Raw genomic sequence first — 16,532 nt, 5'->3', positions numbered from 1 at the left:
TTTTCAATGAAGCTGAAGTTTGCCTTGCATAATAAATTCCTTAGTGAAAATAAAATTCAATCAGGCACATGCAGAAGCATTGAACTAAATCTCTATGGAAATGGGATTTCCTCTGGGCAAAATATTTATACATGACACGCATATGTTACCTGCGACTCACATAGGCATGCAGAGAACTCACATTAAGCCTGAGATAACACAGATGAAGGAACAAAAATGTATTCTCTAGTATTTCTGGGTGGGGGGAAAGAGATCGATCACATAATTGGTTCTCATATTATATATGTCGGCTTGACTTTATGAGCCCTTGAATTTGACGGACAGAAAGAGTAACACATTGAAACACATAATAAGCCCTTCTCACAACGAGAGTAATAGCAGCAAAAGAAAAGAATTCCATTGATTCTCTGTTCTAGGGTAAAAAATGAGAGTATGTAAAGCTAGGCTTGTGATTGGGTTTTAACAATCTCTGAGCTCACAAATTATGTATTGGTTCAGTTTGCATTTCCATGTCCTCTGCCTTCTAACCCTTTTTTTGCTTATTGCCAGGGAGAGTGTAGAAATTATAGTTTCTCATATATCTTTTTCTTCATTTGAAATTGTAAAGAGGTAAGAATGTAATCCATCAAAATGACTCCAGACTGTAAACCTAATTTTTATTAGGCTTGCCTTGACTATTGGACGTTCTAAGTCTATGGATTCGTGCTTGCTTTCTTGTATGTAACATAAGGCAAAAGCTTTCAGCATTTAGGGCAATAGGTGAGATAAAAACAACGTATTCTAGTCTACACAAATAACATTAGGCTGGCTAATCAAGGAGGAGAGTTTGAGAAGGAAAAACTTGGAAACACAAACGAAAAACTGATCTTGTTAAGAATTCAGGCCTGAACAATAAAACTTAGGTGGTTTTACATAATTAGTTCTTTTCTCAAGCTAGCTAAGAATGTTTTAAGAGCTGTCCCTCGATGCCTTGAGCCCCTTTTCCTTAAGATTAACTGAAGTGACCCATACTAAGGAACTACTGGGAGAGGAATTCCAATTCTGAGCACTGGAAATGCCAAATTTTAAACCCATTTGTGTGCTTATATAACCAGAAGAAATCCTTGGTCACTATAAAATAGTATTGGTGATGTGACTGCCATTATGATTTTCCTTTCCCATCCCAACAAACACCGGAAGGAGGCTAACTTTTGTCTAAGGACTGGATTGGCAACTTGCAGTTAAAAATGATGCATTTTTCCTATTCTCCATCAATAGAAAAGCTAGGGGGAAAAAATGAAAGGTAGGTTTTTAAAAATCCATTTCAAAGGAAATTAAACAAGCAAACAAAACACCACAGTCTCAATCCCTAAACTTTAAAATATAGCTGCCAAATACTATTTGTCTGGAACAAACTGATAGCTGACACATGACTCTTCAAAAGTCAGGTAAGATATAGATTTCTCCAAAACTATCTCGAAAGAAATGTTCAAGCATACATTGACTACAGCAACGAGATACATGGCATGGACGGGGTACTGAGGGATGCAAGAATGTTTCGATAGAGAACTGGTTCGTACTGTGGAACGGAGCGAAATCGAATCCGTAGGACATCAATTCCTACCCTGTAGCCCCTCGGTGAAGAACTCCAGAAGTGAACGGGGTGAAAGAAATCGTGAGGAGACAAAAATAGTTCATTTCAGTCATAGTTTTATTAAAAAAGAGCTTGAAAATTTCGGACAGTATAGTGCAAAAATATATAAACAATTATTTTTTATCAGATAATGTTGGCTCTAACAAATCAGCAGTTTTCTTTTTTATATACAAACATGGCAAAAAAATGTGAAAATATAAAACACCTGCACTCAGAAAAGCATGAAGTATTAACATCATTACAACTAAGAGTTCTCTATACACGATTCTACCTATCGGTGAAGGTTTATTATTGCCACTCCCACCTAAGATTTACTGCTGCACAGTACAGGCCAGGTTCAAGCACTATCTTTGATAACAGGTGCTTTCTAGACCAATAACTACGTTACAGAGTCAAGCACCCATTTCACACCTCTTTCTCCTTTCTCATTGGGAGTCAATTCTTCCTCCTTGTGCGACACCCACTGGAGAAGTGAGTGAAGGCTGGTGGTTAGCAGTTCCTCGCTGGCTGGAGCACAGTTTACCCGCCCCAGTGGTGCTCAGTCCCACCAGCTGTGTAATTCAACTCCTGCCCTTGAAGGAATGTCCCCTATTTCCTTAAAAGGGGTAAGTATCAGTGCAATTTCAAAGGATAAAGAAGACACACAATTTTATTCAATACTTTATGTTATGCTACAAATATGTACAACTTCAATAATAAATTAAGAATAAGTGAACAAAATAAGTAGGAGGACAGTTCATAGACATCATGCTACTCAATGCCATTTTTCTGCCTTCATTTCCAAGAGTTCATCCGATCCAAGATTCCGGATCATCCTCGTGTTAGAAAAATTGGTTTGGGCAGCCCATGTGAACTGCGGAGAGTTTCGTTGCCTTTAAGCCACGGGAAGATGCTTGTTAATGGCAGAAATGCTGAAGAGGATCGATTATAATCAAGAGTTGATGAACATTTGTACAATATGGACAAAACTCTGCAAAAATTCTTTAATATTTTTTTCCTCCAATTCCTCACATTCTTTGCATCCCGTTTCAGTTATGTTCTGCCAAATAAAAAGAAAGGATGAGATTGGAAAGTCTACTAGACCTCTTTTCTTGGCATATCACATCATTTGAGCCATAGCGTGAGGTCTTGAGACACGAAAACTCTGGCGAATTGGTATCATAGTAGGAAGAACCACTGGAAAAGAGAACTGGGAGATTTGATTTAGGCTTATTTTTCCTATCATGGGTTAAAGATATTGGAAAAATAAGCCATGTCTATCAAACCATGGACTTCCTGCTTAGCGCCCTTGGGTGGTTTTCTGGTCACCTACCCTAGCGACAAGTCCATGCCTCCCCGCACGGCACCAGGGGCCCTGTGGTGTTCCTCACCTGTTTCTTTCACCTGTCCCCACCACCTCAAAGGACATGGCCTAAGTACACTGAGTCCCTGCCTTGACCCGCATGCACACGTCATGCTATTGGCTACCCCACTGTGCTGGCTTTTTTCCTTCATGTTCCTCATTGCTATTTTAGTTACCACGACTCAGGTTAAGATGAGTCAGGTGCTGTCTCCACCGCGAAGGCGTTCCTGAACTGAAGAGCTCCCCGGGCTGGGCTAAACGTTCCATCTCTACATTCTCAGACCCTCCTTCCTATCACACCCTGTATTATATTGATAGGAGGGAGTTTCATGCTTTTTAAGCTACTATTCTCTAGGCTTTTCCAGGAGCGCAAAGCCACATATTTTTGTTTCCCTAGCACTTAGCATAGGGGCCAGCGCACAGTATTCACCCAGTCGTTACCGGTTGAATTAAACTATGAGATAAAGACCACAAGTTGTAATTCAAAGTTTCCTGGATAACTAGAATCTTCCAAATGTAGTCATCACAGATAAATTATTTAGAGATCATCCGAACCATGAAAGCTGTACCAGCAAACATCAAAATGAGATTTTACATCCATTAAGCACTTGAAATTCAGATTCACCAACATCGATCAAGCACGTACTCTATGCCAGGCACTGTCATATTCCATAGAGCGCTGTCCTCCTTGAAAATAATCACGTCAGCCAGCGAGGCAGTGGTATTGCATGATCCATCTCAGCTGACATAATCAGTGAAATGTTCTGACTGTGCGGCCTGCCCGCTCCTTCCACTACATGTGCTGAACACACCACATCGCGGTCACAGGAGCCGTGACCATGGGCATCAAGAGCTCACCAGCGATGTCGTTAGGAGTTATCTGTTGCCCAGCTCAGCCTCTCTACCGATTACACAGAAGTAACATATCACCAGAGTATTTTAAATATCAGTGTGTTCATTTCATAAATACATAAGTGTCTAGAATATGCCAGGCAATGTTCGGGGAGTTGGGATATGGCACTGAAGAAAACAAAACAAAACAAAACACAAAAATAACTGCCCCTTTGAAACCGGCATTCGAGTAGGGAAAAGCAGACAACAGCCATTAAGGAAGATGCCAGCTAGTGGGGCATGCAGACAAGGGGACGGGGCGTGGGGACGGATCGCAATTGTGAAGAGTGGACATCACTGAGAAGGTGACATTTCAGCAAAGACCTAAAGCAACCTGGCATTTTTTGGGCAAGTCCACGGTGTCCAGCCACCCCAGCTCAGGGGCTTGGCACTTTCAGTTGCCTAAACGTCCTTCCCCAGAGACAAGGCCCAGTCCCTCTCCTCTTGGCTTAGTAGATAAGCCTCTAAAGTGGGGTCCCAGCCCTCTCACCTGCCTTCTCTTTGGCCACTGGAATTAATAAATACCTGGGTTATTATTCATTTCCTTCTGATTGCTTTATTTATGCTTTATGGATTATTTAAGTCCCTTACGAGCAGAGACCAGGTGTGTTTTTTCACGTCTGTTATCCTGAGGGCCTGCCATGAGGCCCAAAAAGTATCTGTTCAATTAATGAATTATTCTTATGTCTTCTTTGTTTATAAAACTTCTTTCTCTCCACTCTACTTTGGCTACTAGTGTTGTGCCAGGAAAGCCATCATGCTTTTCTTTGAGGGCCTCTGAGCAGCTCACCCCCACGCCTGCTGTGGGCATCCCTCCAATTTCCTCTCCCGGAACCGCACTGCTCGTGGTGCCTGGCATGGCCCCAATTCTACTTGAATTATTAATATTTTTACTATTTTCTTTTTGCAGCATTTGTCCTGCTGGTGGATATGAAGAAGACGTCCCCCAAAGTGAAACTGCTTGGGTATGAATCCTGGCTCCCCATTTTACCAGCTGTGCGAATTGGAGGAAGTGACTGATTTTCAAGCCCTTAGTGCTTCAACCTTAAACAGACACAAGGATAACTATCTCACAGATTTATTTTGGGGACGCAATGGACTACCATGTCACCGCTGAAGAACAGTGTCTGGTACAGAGTAACAACCAAATAAATGCGAATTGCTATTCCTGATGCCAAACACTTAACTATGTAATTAGATTCATGTCTATCCACTGCACCTGGGGAGAAACGCCTTGAGGGCAATGACCTCACTGGCTCACCACTGTCACTCCAGCACCAGAATGCACCGCCTGGCGTCAGGCAGTAAATGTTTGTTGAATGAATAAACTGATAAACCAATTTAGGACTGTGCTCACGCTGCTGATGGCGGCCACTGAGCCGGCATCAATTCTCTCTCCCGAGGATCGGCTTGTTCCTTATAACCAGCTAATGACTGCTCCCAACCCACGCCCAAAGCATCAAAGCTCCGTCCGACTATTGGAAAACTCACCCCATTAGCAGACAAACGATCATTTGCTAGGAAGATAAGGTTCTCCACCGTTTCATTAAGGACATCATGTTTGAACTCCAGCGAGATAACACGTAACTCCAGGAGAAAGCACTTCATTGCTGTTACTTTGCAACTGGGCTAAAAATAGAGTTACAGAAAATCATTTTGAAAAAAAAAAAGATCTTTCCATTATGCCTGTTAACATAGAAATAATTTTGATTTTTTTTTAAAAAGTCAATGCAAATATTTTATAAAGAAACACAATACCCCTAAGAAGTTTTACATAAAAGACAGCTTTTTTTTTTTTTGGCTTTGAAATCAAAACCCAAACGACAAAACAATCTAAGGGGATGGTAATATTATACAGAAGAACGAACATAAATCTAGAAAACATGGAAATAATAGGCCACTTTTTCTCACTGAGAACATTTCCTCTTTGTAAAACGGTGATAATACCAGCCTGAGACTCTCAAAACATTAGTATGGATAGTGCACAGAAAGAACTTTTAGAATCAGATTGTGTTGTTAACATTTTAAACAGTGATGGCTGCTGATCGTGCTGTTTCTGCAAGTTCCAAAGTTCCAGAGGCAGAAGTGATTCCAAGAAATGTATCAGAAAAATCAGCGTAGCAGTACTGCCCACTCACGGGCTGGCCAAATCACAGAGGTACCTTTCAGATACCACAGAAGTACGTTTCCCACAATGGTCACTTGAACAAAAGCCTAAATGTAAAAGAAGCATTGATGAATATCTGGAGATTTGAGCACGACCTGTTTGACTTTCTGTTCTCATTGCCTGCACAGCGCCTGGGACCCTGCAGGCACTTCACAGATGCTTAGTGCGTGGACGAAGGAAGGAAGGAATCCACGCATGTGTCTGGCACTGGGAATATGCCTTATGTCACACAGCAGCTGCTCAGGATGGAAGGGTGAATACTGTCCCCACAAAGATAGATAGATAGATAGATAGATAGATAGATAGATAGATAGATAGATGATAGACAGGAATAATAAATAAATAAGTAAATAAATAAATAAATAAATAAATAAATAAATAAATAAATAAAACAGGCTCAGAAACGTTGAGTGACTTCTAAGGTAACACAGCTTGGAAGTAGGTGAATCAGAGTTTAAATGTAAATTTCAACCTCAGCTTCTTTCTACAACCCCTGAGTTACAAAGTTTCTTCTTGCAAGAAAAGCAATCTCAGGATGCTGACTTCTGGTGGTTAATTGACTGCTCTGTACTTTGGAAAAATGGAAGAGGTGCTGAAGCCAAAGAGGCAGACGATTTCCAGGTGTAGCAGCACTAGCCACGTGGTTGATGACTATCTGTTTTTTTCTAGTTTATGGTGAAGCCTTCCTCCCAAAGCTCAGAAAGTCTGCATAGGAGCAAAAGCTTCTATGTCCGAGAAGTCCCAACTGAGCACTAATTGAGAGCAGACTCACGGTTCTCCACCCACACAACATAGAGTTTGTTTTCCACGAGCTGAAGAAGTCAGGGATTTGTTTCTTGCTTTTTAGTAGCCAGTCCAGAGGGAAGGACCAGCAACATGGCTAAAATCATAACATGCCTTCAGCAGTGTCAGGGTATTAATGAAACAGGTTCAAGATGATTTTTGAATTCTGAGAGGTTTTATGAGTTGTGTTTATTTCTTTTCTCACATGGAGGGTAACCAGCCAGAATCCTTTTCTGACAACTGTAGAGATTCATGCAAAATGTAGAACATGGATGCATTTAAGCGATTTGTAGAAAATTTGATTAAGGGTGGTAATACACTACCAGCACTGGAAATAACAGATATGGCAGATAGTTTTAAATTGAATCAGTTAACCTGATTTTTGCATTTAATTGCATCATGATCTAATTGTATCACAAAATATGTATTAGATTTTGCTTGACATTGATGAAAAAGGCTGTTTTATACTTTGACTTGGTACCATTGTGAAAATAGCATCTATGTAGCTCTTTGTCCCCAAGTCCCACAACCTCAACAATTACTTACAAAATTCATTGATCATATGTTGTCAGAACACACCAAAAGTTAGATTTAAAAACTACACATCCTTCAGTAAATTTATGAAAATATACTTCTCCAACTTTTGAAAACTGGAAAATATAGCAATTTTCAAAAAAATAAACTATACTCACATGAGCATCACTTTCAGTATATAAAGTGGTATCAATATGTATAGACTGAAAGGAAACAAAATTAGATAATATGAAAAACTATGCCCTGCTTTAGGTATAGTGAGAACAACCTACTGAAAACATTAAATTAAGCTTTTTAAATTAATTTTTTTTATTTTGAGATAATTTCAGATTCATATGCAATTGTAAGAAAAAATAGAGATCCTGTGTCCCCTTCACCACTCCCCCAGCGGTAATATCGTGCATAACCGCAGTACAATATCACAACCAGGAAACTGACATTGATACAATCCACTCCCCTTGTTCAGATTTCACCACTTCCATGTGCACTAATGGGTGTGTGCAGTTCTACTCCATTTTACCAGATATGTAAATTCATGTGACCACCTCCACAGTTACAATACAGAACATCACCATTAAAATCCTCCTCCTCCTATTTTATAGCCCAAACCACCTTTCTTAACACACATTCCACCCCTCCCACCTTTCTAATCCCTTGCAACCACTTCTCTCCATTCCTATATCATTTCGAGAATGTTATATAAGTGGACTCCTATAGTATGTAATCTTTTGAGATTGGCCTTTTGAATACACTATTTTTTGAGTGGTTGTAGGTTTACAGAACATGAGCAGAAAGTACAGAAGTCCCCCATATATCCCCTTGCCCCCCTGCCCCAGTTTCTCCTATTATTTATTACTATCTTGCATTAGCATGGTACATCTATTACAATTGATGAGTCAGCATTGATACATTTGTAACAAAAGTCCATAGACTGCATTGGGATTCAGTCTTGGCATTGTACATTCTGAGTTTTAACAAATACATAATGACATGTATCAGCCATTACGGTATCATACAAAATGGTTTTTTTACCATAAAGATCACCTGTGTTCCATCTACTCATCTCTCCTTCCCCCCGTGACCCCTGGAAATTTCCCACTGATGCTTCTGCTGTATCCATGGTTGAACCTTTTCCAGAATGTCATAGAGTTGGAACCACAGCATGTAGCCTTTTTAGAGTGGCTTCTCTCACTTAGTGGCTATGCTTTTAAGGTTTCTCCGTGTCTTTTCACATCTAGCAGCTCATTTGCTTTTACTGCTGGAGAATATTCTATTGTATGGATGTACCACAGTTAGCCTATTCAGACTGGCTTTTTTTCACCCAGCATAAGAATACTCTGGAGATCCATCCAACTTGTTGTATCAGTAATTCTTTCCTTATATTCGCTCAGTGTTGTTCTATGATGTAATGTACCACAGTTCATTCATCCATTGAAGGGAACTGGGATTGCTTTCAGTTCTTAGCTATTACCAATAAAGGTCTATGAACATTCATGTGCCTGTTTTTGTGTGGACATGAGTTTTCATTTCTCTGATAGAAATGTTGCCGAGCGCAACTGTTGGATCATATGGTGAATGCATGTTTTGTTTTATAAAAAGCAGCCAAACTATTTTAGAGTAGCTGTAAAATCTCATATTCTCATCAAAAATATGTGTGATGCAGTTCCTCCAATCCTTGCCAGCGCTCAGCATTATTACTATTTTTTAATTTACATATCTTATAAGTGCATGGTGATGTCACTGTGGTTTTAATTTGCATTTTCTAAATAATGTACAGCCATTTATTGGCACTTTCTCCCAGAAAAAGACTTGCGGTGGTTTATAATTTCTTCCTTTCTAATCTGCATACTTTTAGTTCTTTTTCTTGCCTTGTCAATTCAGCTAAAATTCCAATACAGAGTTGAGTAAGAGTGGTGAAAGATGACATATTTGTCTCGTTTCTAAGCTTTGGGGAAAAACATTCTTTCCCCATTAAGTATGATGTTGGCTCTAGGTTTTTTGTACATACTCTAGATCAAGTTGAAAAAGTTACCCCTCTTTCCTTGGTTGCTAAGAAATATTACTAGGAATAAGTATATTCTTAAAATGCTGTTTCTCCATCAATCGATCCGATCATATGATAATCTACTTTACCTGTTGGTAAGGTGGATTACAGAGACTGATTTCCCAATAGTAAGCAGGTCTTGCATACCTGGAATAAATCCCATTGGTCATGGTATATAATTTTTCTAATACATTGGTGAATTTATTTGCTACCATTTCATTGAGAATTTCTGCATCGAAGTTCATTAGAGGTATCTGTTGCTTTCTCTTTTGGTATCATCTTTGCCTGGTTTTAGCATCAGGGTAATACTTCGCCTAAGCGAGTTAGAAAGTTTTCCCTTTTCTATTTTTGGAAGAGACTGTAAAACTGGTGTTAATTTTTCTGTGTTTGGTAGAATGCTCCAGTGAAAGCAGGTGGGCCTGGGGATTTGTTCTGGGGAGCTAATTTATGGTGAATTCAGTTTCTTTAATGGTTATAGTAGTTTGGGGATTGTTTATTTCATCTTCGTTACATTTTGGGAGTTTGTGGTTTTTGAGAAATTGGTCCATTTCCTCCAAGTTGTCAAATTCAGAGAAGAAAGTTGTTTACAGTTTTTCTTTATTATCCTTTCAATGCCTGTGGATTCTGTAGTGAGTCTCTAATTTCAGTTCTGATATTAATGGTTTATGTCATCTTTCTTAATCTTTGACTGTTTTTCTGGAGGTTTATCAATTTTATTGATTTTCCCCCCAAATAATGAGCATTATGTTTCACTAAATTTCTCTATTATTTTTCTGATTTCAATTTCATTAATTTCTGCCCTTGTCTTTACTTTTCCTTCCTTCTGCTTGTGTTAGGTTTATTTTGCTCTTCTCTTTCCAGTTTTTTGAGGTGGGAACTTAGATTGTTGATCTGAGATCATTCCTCTTTCCTAATATCATCATTTAGTTTTATAAATTTCCCTCTCAGTCCCACAGATCTTGATGTGTTGTATTTTCATTTTCATTCAGGTCTATGTACGTTTTTATATCCTTTGAGATTTACTCTTTGACCCATGAAATATTTAGAAGTATATTATTTAATTTCCAAAAGTTTGGAGATTTTCCTGCTATCTTTATATCATTGACTTCTACATGATTCCACTGAGGTCACAGAATACACCCTGCATGATTCCAATTCTGATAAATTTGTTAACGTTTGTTTTATGGCCCATGATTGGTTAGTCTTAGTGAATGGGGCCTGAAAAAAATGTTAATTCCTTGTCAGTGGGTGAAATGTTTCATCGATGTAAATCAGATGTTGCTGGCTGACTGTGTTGTCCGGTGCTTCTATGCCCATTCTGATTTTCTCGCTTGTCGTTCGGTTTGCTCCTTAGGAGGTGGTGAAGTCCTCAACTGTAATTGTGAATCTGCCTATAACCTTTCAGTTTAGCTAGTTTTTGCATCTTGTATTTTGAGGTTCCGCTGTGTGGTGTGTACACAGATCACGTTTTCCTGGTGGATTCACCTCTCGCCATTTTGTAATGTATCTCATGAGTCTAGTAATTTTACTTGCTGTAAAGTCTACTTTATCGGATATTAAGAGAGCTACTTCAGATTTTAAAAATTATTGTGTGTATGTGTATCAGCTTCCTAGAGCTGCAGTAACAAAATATCAAAATGAGGGCTTAAAACAACAACTTATTCTCTTACAACTCTGGAAGCTGGAGGTCCAAAATCAAGATGTCAGGAGGGCCATGATCCCTCTGAAGGCTCTAGGACAATCCTTCTTTACTTCTCCCACATCCCTCATGACTCGGGCAATCCTGGGCCTTCTGTGGCTTCTAGTTGCGTCACCCTAGTGTCCTTTGCCTCCAATTCACATGGCCTCCAATGGTAGCTGCCTCCAATTTCACTTGGCTTTCTTCCCTGTCACTCTCTCTGTGGTCTGTCCTCTTCTTAGGAGGAGAGCTAGTCATGGAGTTAGGGTCCACCCCACTGAAGTAGGACCTCATCTTAACTAATTACATTTGCAAAGACCCTATTTCCAAAGAATGTCACGTTTGGAGGTTCCGAGTAGACACGATTTTTTTGGGGTGGGCACTATTCCACAACCCATTACGATATGATATATTCTTTTCTCTTTTCAATTTCAACCTACTTATATCACTGTATTTGAAGTGAATTTCTTGTAGACAGCAAAACACTGGTTTGTGTTTTGTTATCAATTTGGTCAATCTCTGTCTTTTACTTGTATTCTCTTTCCCCTCTCCTTCTGAGATGCTAAGGCTAAGAATGCTGGATCTTGGGCACCCAGGTGGCTCAGTCAGTTAAAAGTCAGACTCTTGATTTTGGCTCAGGTCATGATCTCAGGGTCATGAGATCCAGCCCCGCATCAGGCTCCATGCTCAACAGAAAGTCTGCTTGTCCCTCTACCTCTGCTCCTCCCCCCCCTTGCCCTTCCTATCTCTAATAAATAAATTTAAAAAAAAATTTTTTTAAATGCTGGATCTTTTATTATACTGAAGATCCCCGAGGCTTGTTTTTTCAGTGTGTGTTCTATTATCCTATCTTCAAGTTCACCATCTTTCCTCTGTCATATTCATTCTGCTTGAGAATCTCTCCAGTTTGTTTTGTATTTCAGTTACTGTATTTTTCAGTTCTGTCATTTCCACTTGGTTCTTTTTCTATATTATATTTCTTTGCTGAGACTTTGTTTTATCCAGTTGTTTCAAGGGTACCTGTGATTGCTTGCTGGCACATTTTTACGACGGCTGCTTTAAAATCCTTGTCAAATAATTCCAACATCTAACCCATCTCCCTGTCAAAGTCTATTTCAGAGTCGTTTCTCAGTCATGTTGTGATGTGCTGGCTTCTTGGTCTAATGAGTGAGTGTCGGCTGTATTCTGGTATTGCAGCTTTATGTTAGAGACCCTGGTTCCACTTAAATCTTCTGCATCAGCACGCAGCCACCCTGTTTAGTTTAGGTTCAGACTTCTGTTTGTAAGCTGCGGTTCCAAATGACAGTGTGGCTTTCAGAATCTTTGTGGTGCTAATTTGAACTGCTTGGTTCACCTGGTGCCCCTGGGACTCCCACTGGCTCCTGCTGTGTCACCCCCTGCGGTAGAAGGCAATTCCCTGGCCCCCTGGCCGTAGTCCTCAGTGAGGCTCCTGCTCTCTTTCTCCTTGCAAGTTCTGCCAGTGGTCTCACCACCAGGGAGAGAGGCGGTTTCCTAGCCACAGGACAGAGCGCTCCTCCCTGGGTCAGGTCATGTTCCCTACAAGAGCCGCCAAGCTGCCCAGTTTCTTTGCTGGAGACGGGAGTCTCTGGACTGTGGTGACAGAGAGCTCTTCATACCAGTCCACTTATAAATTGAGTTTTAAAGATAATTAGGATCTGAAAATTGTAAGGAAAAGATTTCATTTAAGGCTTTGCCAGGCTCATGAATTTCTACAAAAATATTGTTTCAAGTGGGATTTCATTAAGACTGACAGCAGAACGTAGGGAGAGGCATACTCCATAGCAATCATACCAGACGGTTTATGGAAAAATGAGTACTCACTTGAATAATATTGTCAATTTTTTCCAAATCACGTATTACAAACTGCCAGTTTGCCTCTGTTTTAGGAAGACCTGCACTGATACAGCTGAAAGCAAAACCAAACAGCAAAACATTTTGAATGAGCATAATAATACTGACTTGATGAATATTACAGGCAAAAGAGCAATCAAGAATTTTTAAATTTTAATCAGTGAAAAGATAAGTGTTATCCTTGCTTTTGTACATTCAACAGGCTTGTAGATGAATATAAACACCAAACATATAGTCTGACCCCTGACACTTGAAGCTAACTTAACGCCTGACCTGCTGGGATTAGAGAAATACCTAATTTGGAAGGATAACTTATAAACAACCTGGTGTAATTTCCCAAATGGAATAAACATCACCTGATATGTGGCAGTGCCCAGTAAATATTTTTGAATGAATTGCTAGTTTTCTTTCTTTATACGGCTTTTAAGTCCAATAGGTAAAATTCTTAAAATAAGCAATAATCATTTTCAGGTACAGACTTTGATAGTAAGTATTCTTTACCATAGCTTAAACACGCCCCTTGGCACACCACTCGTACTGTGACTATGCCTGCAGCGGCTTTCTTCAGAAATATTACAGACTCGAGACCGATCTAGTCTGAATGATCATATACTTACTCATTTCCATAAAACTGACATTTAACATCAGGACAAAAGACTCATACACTGACCAAGTGACTGTGGAAGGATTCCTCAAGCTTGAGGAAAAATAGTTGCTCCCTGATGGATATTGTATGGAAGCAAGAGGACCGACATTAATCTTCCCTGGGAGGAGAGGTACCTGCACCCATCTATGGATCCCCACGCCGTGAAGGCATCAGTAAGGAAAACGGAGCTGAGGGTCACACTACGTAACTACAGGCTGGGTGCTCTGGGCCAGCTGTGTGCAGTGAATTAGCTACATCTAAGAGAGAAGAAAAAAGTAATAAGCATGGGTATGTATCTGAATATCTATTAGGAGGAAAACGAAAGCCCTAAATAAAGAAACATTTCCAACTGATGTAGGATAGCGTTCAGAGGATGGGAGATGTCAGTGCCAGGGACAGATAAAAATGCAACACAGACAAGCCCTAAATATCTATATTTTCTTGCTGCGAAATCATGTAAGCTATTAATAAGGAATGGACTTCCACGTTCACTTAAATACCAAGAGGTCTAATTCATCGGAAGGCTATAACACTCATTTGGAATATGCCCAAATGTAGAAATGTTCATTTGGGTGTTTACCAAACCTCCTCGGACTCCCCATCATCTGCCCTCTACTGTACCCCCAATACTTAGTTCCTAAGGATTTAAGCAAACCGAACATAAGCCAGTTTAACAGAGAAGATACTGAAGAACCATGGCCATGGCCATTAGCATGATGACCTTTCTGCTGCAAGAGAAACTTACCCCAAAATGAAGACATGAATGCCGGCCTCGGTTAGAAAATGACTGTTCAAAAGCAAACACAAGTAGCACTGGATGGAAGTACTTCTCAGATGTGGTTTCTGAAAAACAGAATCACAGGCAAAGTGGTCAAAGCTTTTCTAGTTAAAAAAATCATACTTAAAATAATGTTATCATATTTTTAGATTCTAAAAGGTAAGTTTATCACAATTTCAGAATGCTGATTATTATTATAATTATTAGAATTAATGAAGCTAGAATTTATCCTTCTTGCTTTCTCCCCACCTCCAGCTCTGTCTCCTCTGTGCAAAATTCTTTAATATGTATTTTTCCGGGTGCATTTCAGTGATGATAATTTTAAGAAAATTCACATATTTACTAATTTACACATATATACTCATATCACCACTTACTCTGTTTCTATTATCCTTATCCTCCCTCTCATCTTTTTTTTTTTCCTTTTTAATAGTTCAGCATATGTTTGTTTGATTGCCCTTAATTCTCTATGGCATGTTCATTTTTTATTTTTTTATTTGGGTGTGGTTGACAATAGTAGTTCAACACATTTTATATAGCACAGATGAATACCATGAGTTACTAATACAGGTGTACTAGTTATATATTAATTTCATGTAACTATCTGAAAATTAATTATATATTGATATCATTTGGAGGGAAAAAATGGATAAAAATAGACCCAACTAAAGATACTCTATGCCATCCTAACAAGTAATATATAATAATTTTTCTTGGTGATTTAGGAACATACTTACCATAGAATTTCTCAGTTTTGATACTTTTGCCTGCCTCTCTCATACTGTCAAAACCTTTACAGAAAGTACCCTACCCACTAAAAATCTGTGCTTCATGTAGTCTACACCGAAGAGATGAATAATACCCAGACATTGTCATCAAAGACTAGATGAAAATTCAAGAACAAAATAAGGTAAGATAAGTGAAATAATACATTTACAATGACATGAAGAGCACATCAGGGTGTTAGTAGAGTTAAAAGACCTACTTGTATTTACTCTCAAAATAAGAATAATCCATATGTGAACAGAGATCTGTGACATCTCAAGGTCTTTGGAGAAGAGTCATATAAGTTATTATGAAGTATCTGAGATTCAAGCGATCTTTTATGAAAAGTCCATCTACTATCTTTATCTAATTTTTCTTACCGAAATTCTCATTACTCAATGCCAGGGAAAATCCTTAAGTATTGAAGAAGAGCTGGCTACGGCAATGGGTTTCCAGCAGCTGTCCATCCAGAATGCTTCCTATAATACAATCCAGAGTAGGAATGATCCATTAAAAACACGAGTGGACTAGCGGGGGAAAGGAAAGGAGGAAATTAATATTCATTGAGCACTTATTTTTCATGGGCTATTAGTCACTCAATATATATATCACACTCCATCCTCACAAGGGTCTTACGGGGCAGGGTTAGCAGCACTTGGGTAAGCTGCCCTGGCCCCACAGCAAGTACACGACAGCCAGGATTTGAGACCAGGCCCGTCTGATGACCAAGCCTAAAGACTCTCCACTATAGTATATTCCTGAATTGGCAAATTCCAAAATTCCATTAGTAAACAGCAGAAGCAACCAAACACATGGCTTCATATAAACTACTGACCGTTCATGTAATTCACAACAGAACTAGCTACGTCCATAGACACTGAACAGCTGTCTTCAGTCTTTGAAATGGATCACTGTGTATTAAAACACTATTTGAGAATTTCATAAGTAACAAATCCTATTTTTTTCTAATTCAAGGCAATGCCGAATGTGAAGATCACACACTCCCAGTTTCAACTCCATTTATTAAAGCAAAAATTAAAACCAAGATACATAAAAGGTAAAGTTATTGGTGCCATCCTTTTAAAATAGTATGTGTTTACTGACCTCCCCAAAAAATCAAAATCTGCCATGGCCTTGGCATAAATATTCACTGCAATTAAGTTCTGTAAATGCAATTATTTTATTTTGCAGATGACTGCTTTATGATATATGATGGATAAATCTTTAAAAGAAAAAAAAACTAGCATTTATCTAAGCATTAAACAAGACACTATGAGAGTATATTCAACAGGAATGCCTTTTTTTAACAACACTATATGAAATCGAATCCTATTACATACGATCTGACTCACGCACACGATTTAAATTACAGCAAACCCTCATTACTCTCATCTTAGAA

At 39.1% G+C, this 16,532-nt stretch overlaps 1 protein-coding gene across 5 annotated transcripts in view; it reads right to left on the bottom strand.

Annotated features, from left to right (window-relative positions):
- Positions 1 to 1,672: 1,672 nt before the first annotated feature.
- Positions 1,673 to 16,532, bottom strand: part of IL15 (interleukin 15) — a 76,057-nt gene continuing 61,197 nt past the window's right edge. For 4 of the 5 annotated variants that reach the window (XM_087866469.1, XM_045798927.2, XM_087866470.1 and 1 more), the window contains exons 2-7: positions 15,514 to 15,612; positions 14,336 to 14,433; positions 12,915 to 12,999; positions 7,509 to 7,553; positions 5,358 to 5,495; positions 1,673 to 2,672 (exon numbers count right to left, since the gene is read on the bottom strand). In XM_087866469.1, the coding sequence (XP_087722595.1) occupies positions 2,565 to 2,672; positions 5,358 to 5,495; positions 7,509 to 7,553; positions 12,915 to 12,999; positions 14,336 to 14,433; positions 15,514 to 15,525 (486 nt within the window). In that variant the 5' untranslated portion in view covers positions 15,526 to 15,612 and the 3' untranslated portion in view covers positions 1,673 to 2,564. The remainder of the gene's footprint in view (positions 2,673 to 5,357; positions 5,496 to 7,508; positions 7,554 to 12,914; positions 13,000 to 14,335; positions 14,434 to 15,513; positions 15,613 to 16,532) is intronic. The other variant, XM_045798928.2, reaches the window with a different exon arrangement.

The sequence above is a fragment of the Ursus americanus genome, chromosome 13 (genome assembly GCF_024610735.1).
Source record: "Ursus americanus isolate L20-20 chromosome 13, mUrsAme1.1.p, whole genome shotgun sequence".
Taxonomy (NCBI): domain Eukaryota; kingdom Metazoa; phylum Chordata; class Mammalia; order Carnivora; family Ursidae; genus Ursus; species Ursus americanus.
Note: the sequence above shows the minus strand (reverse complement) of the source record. Positions and strands in the feature narration are given on the sequence as shown.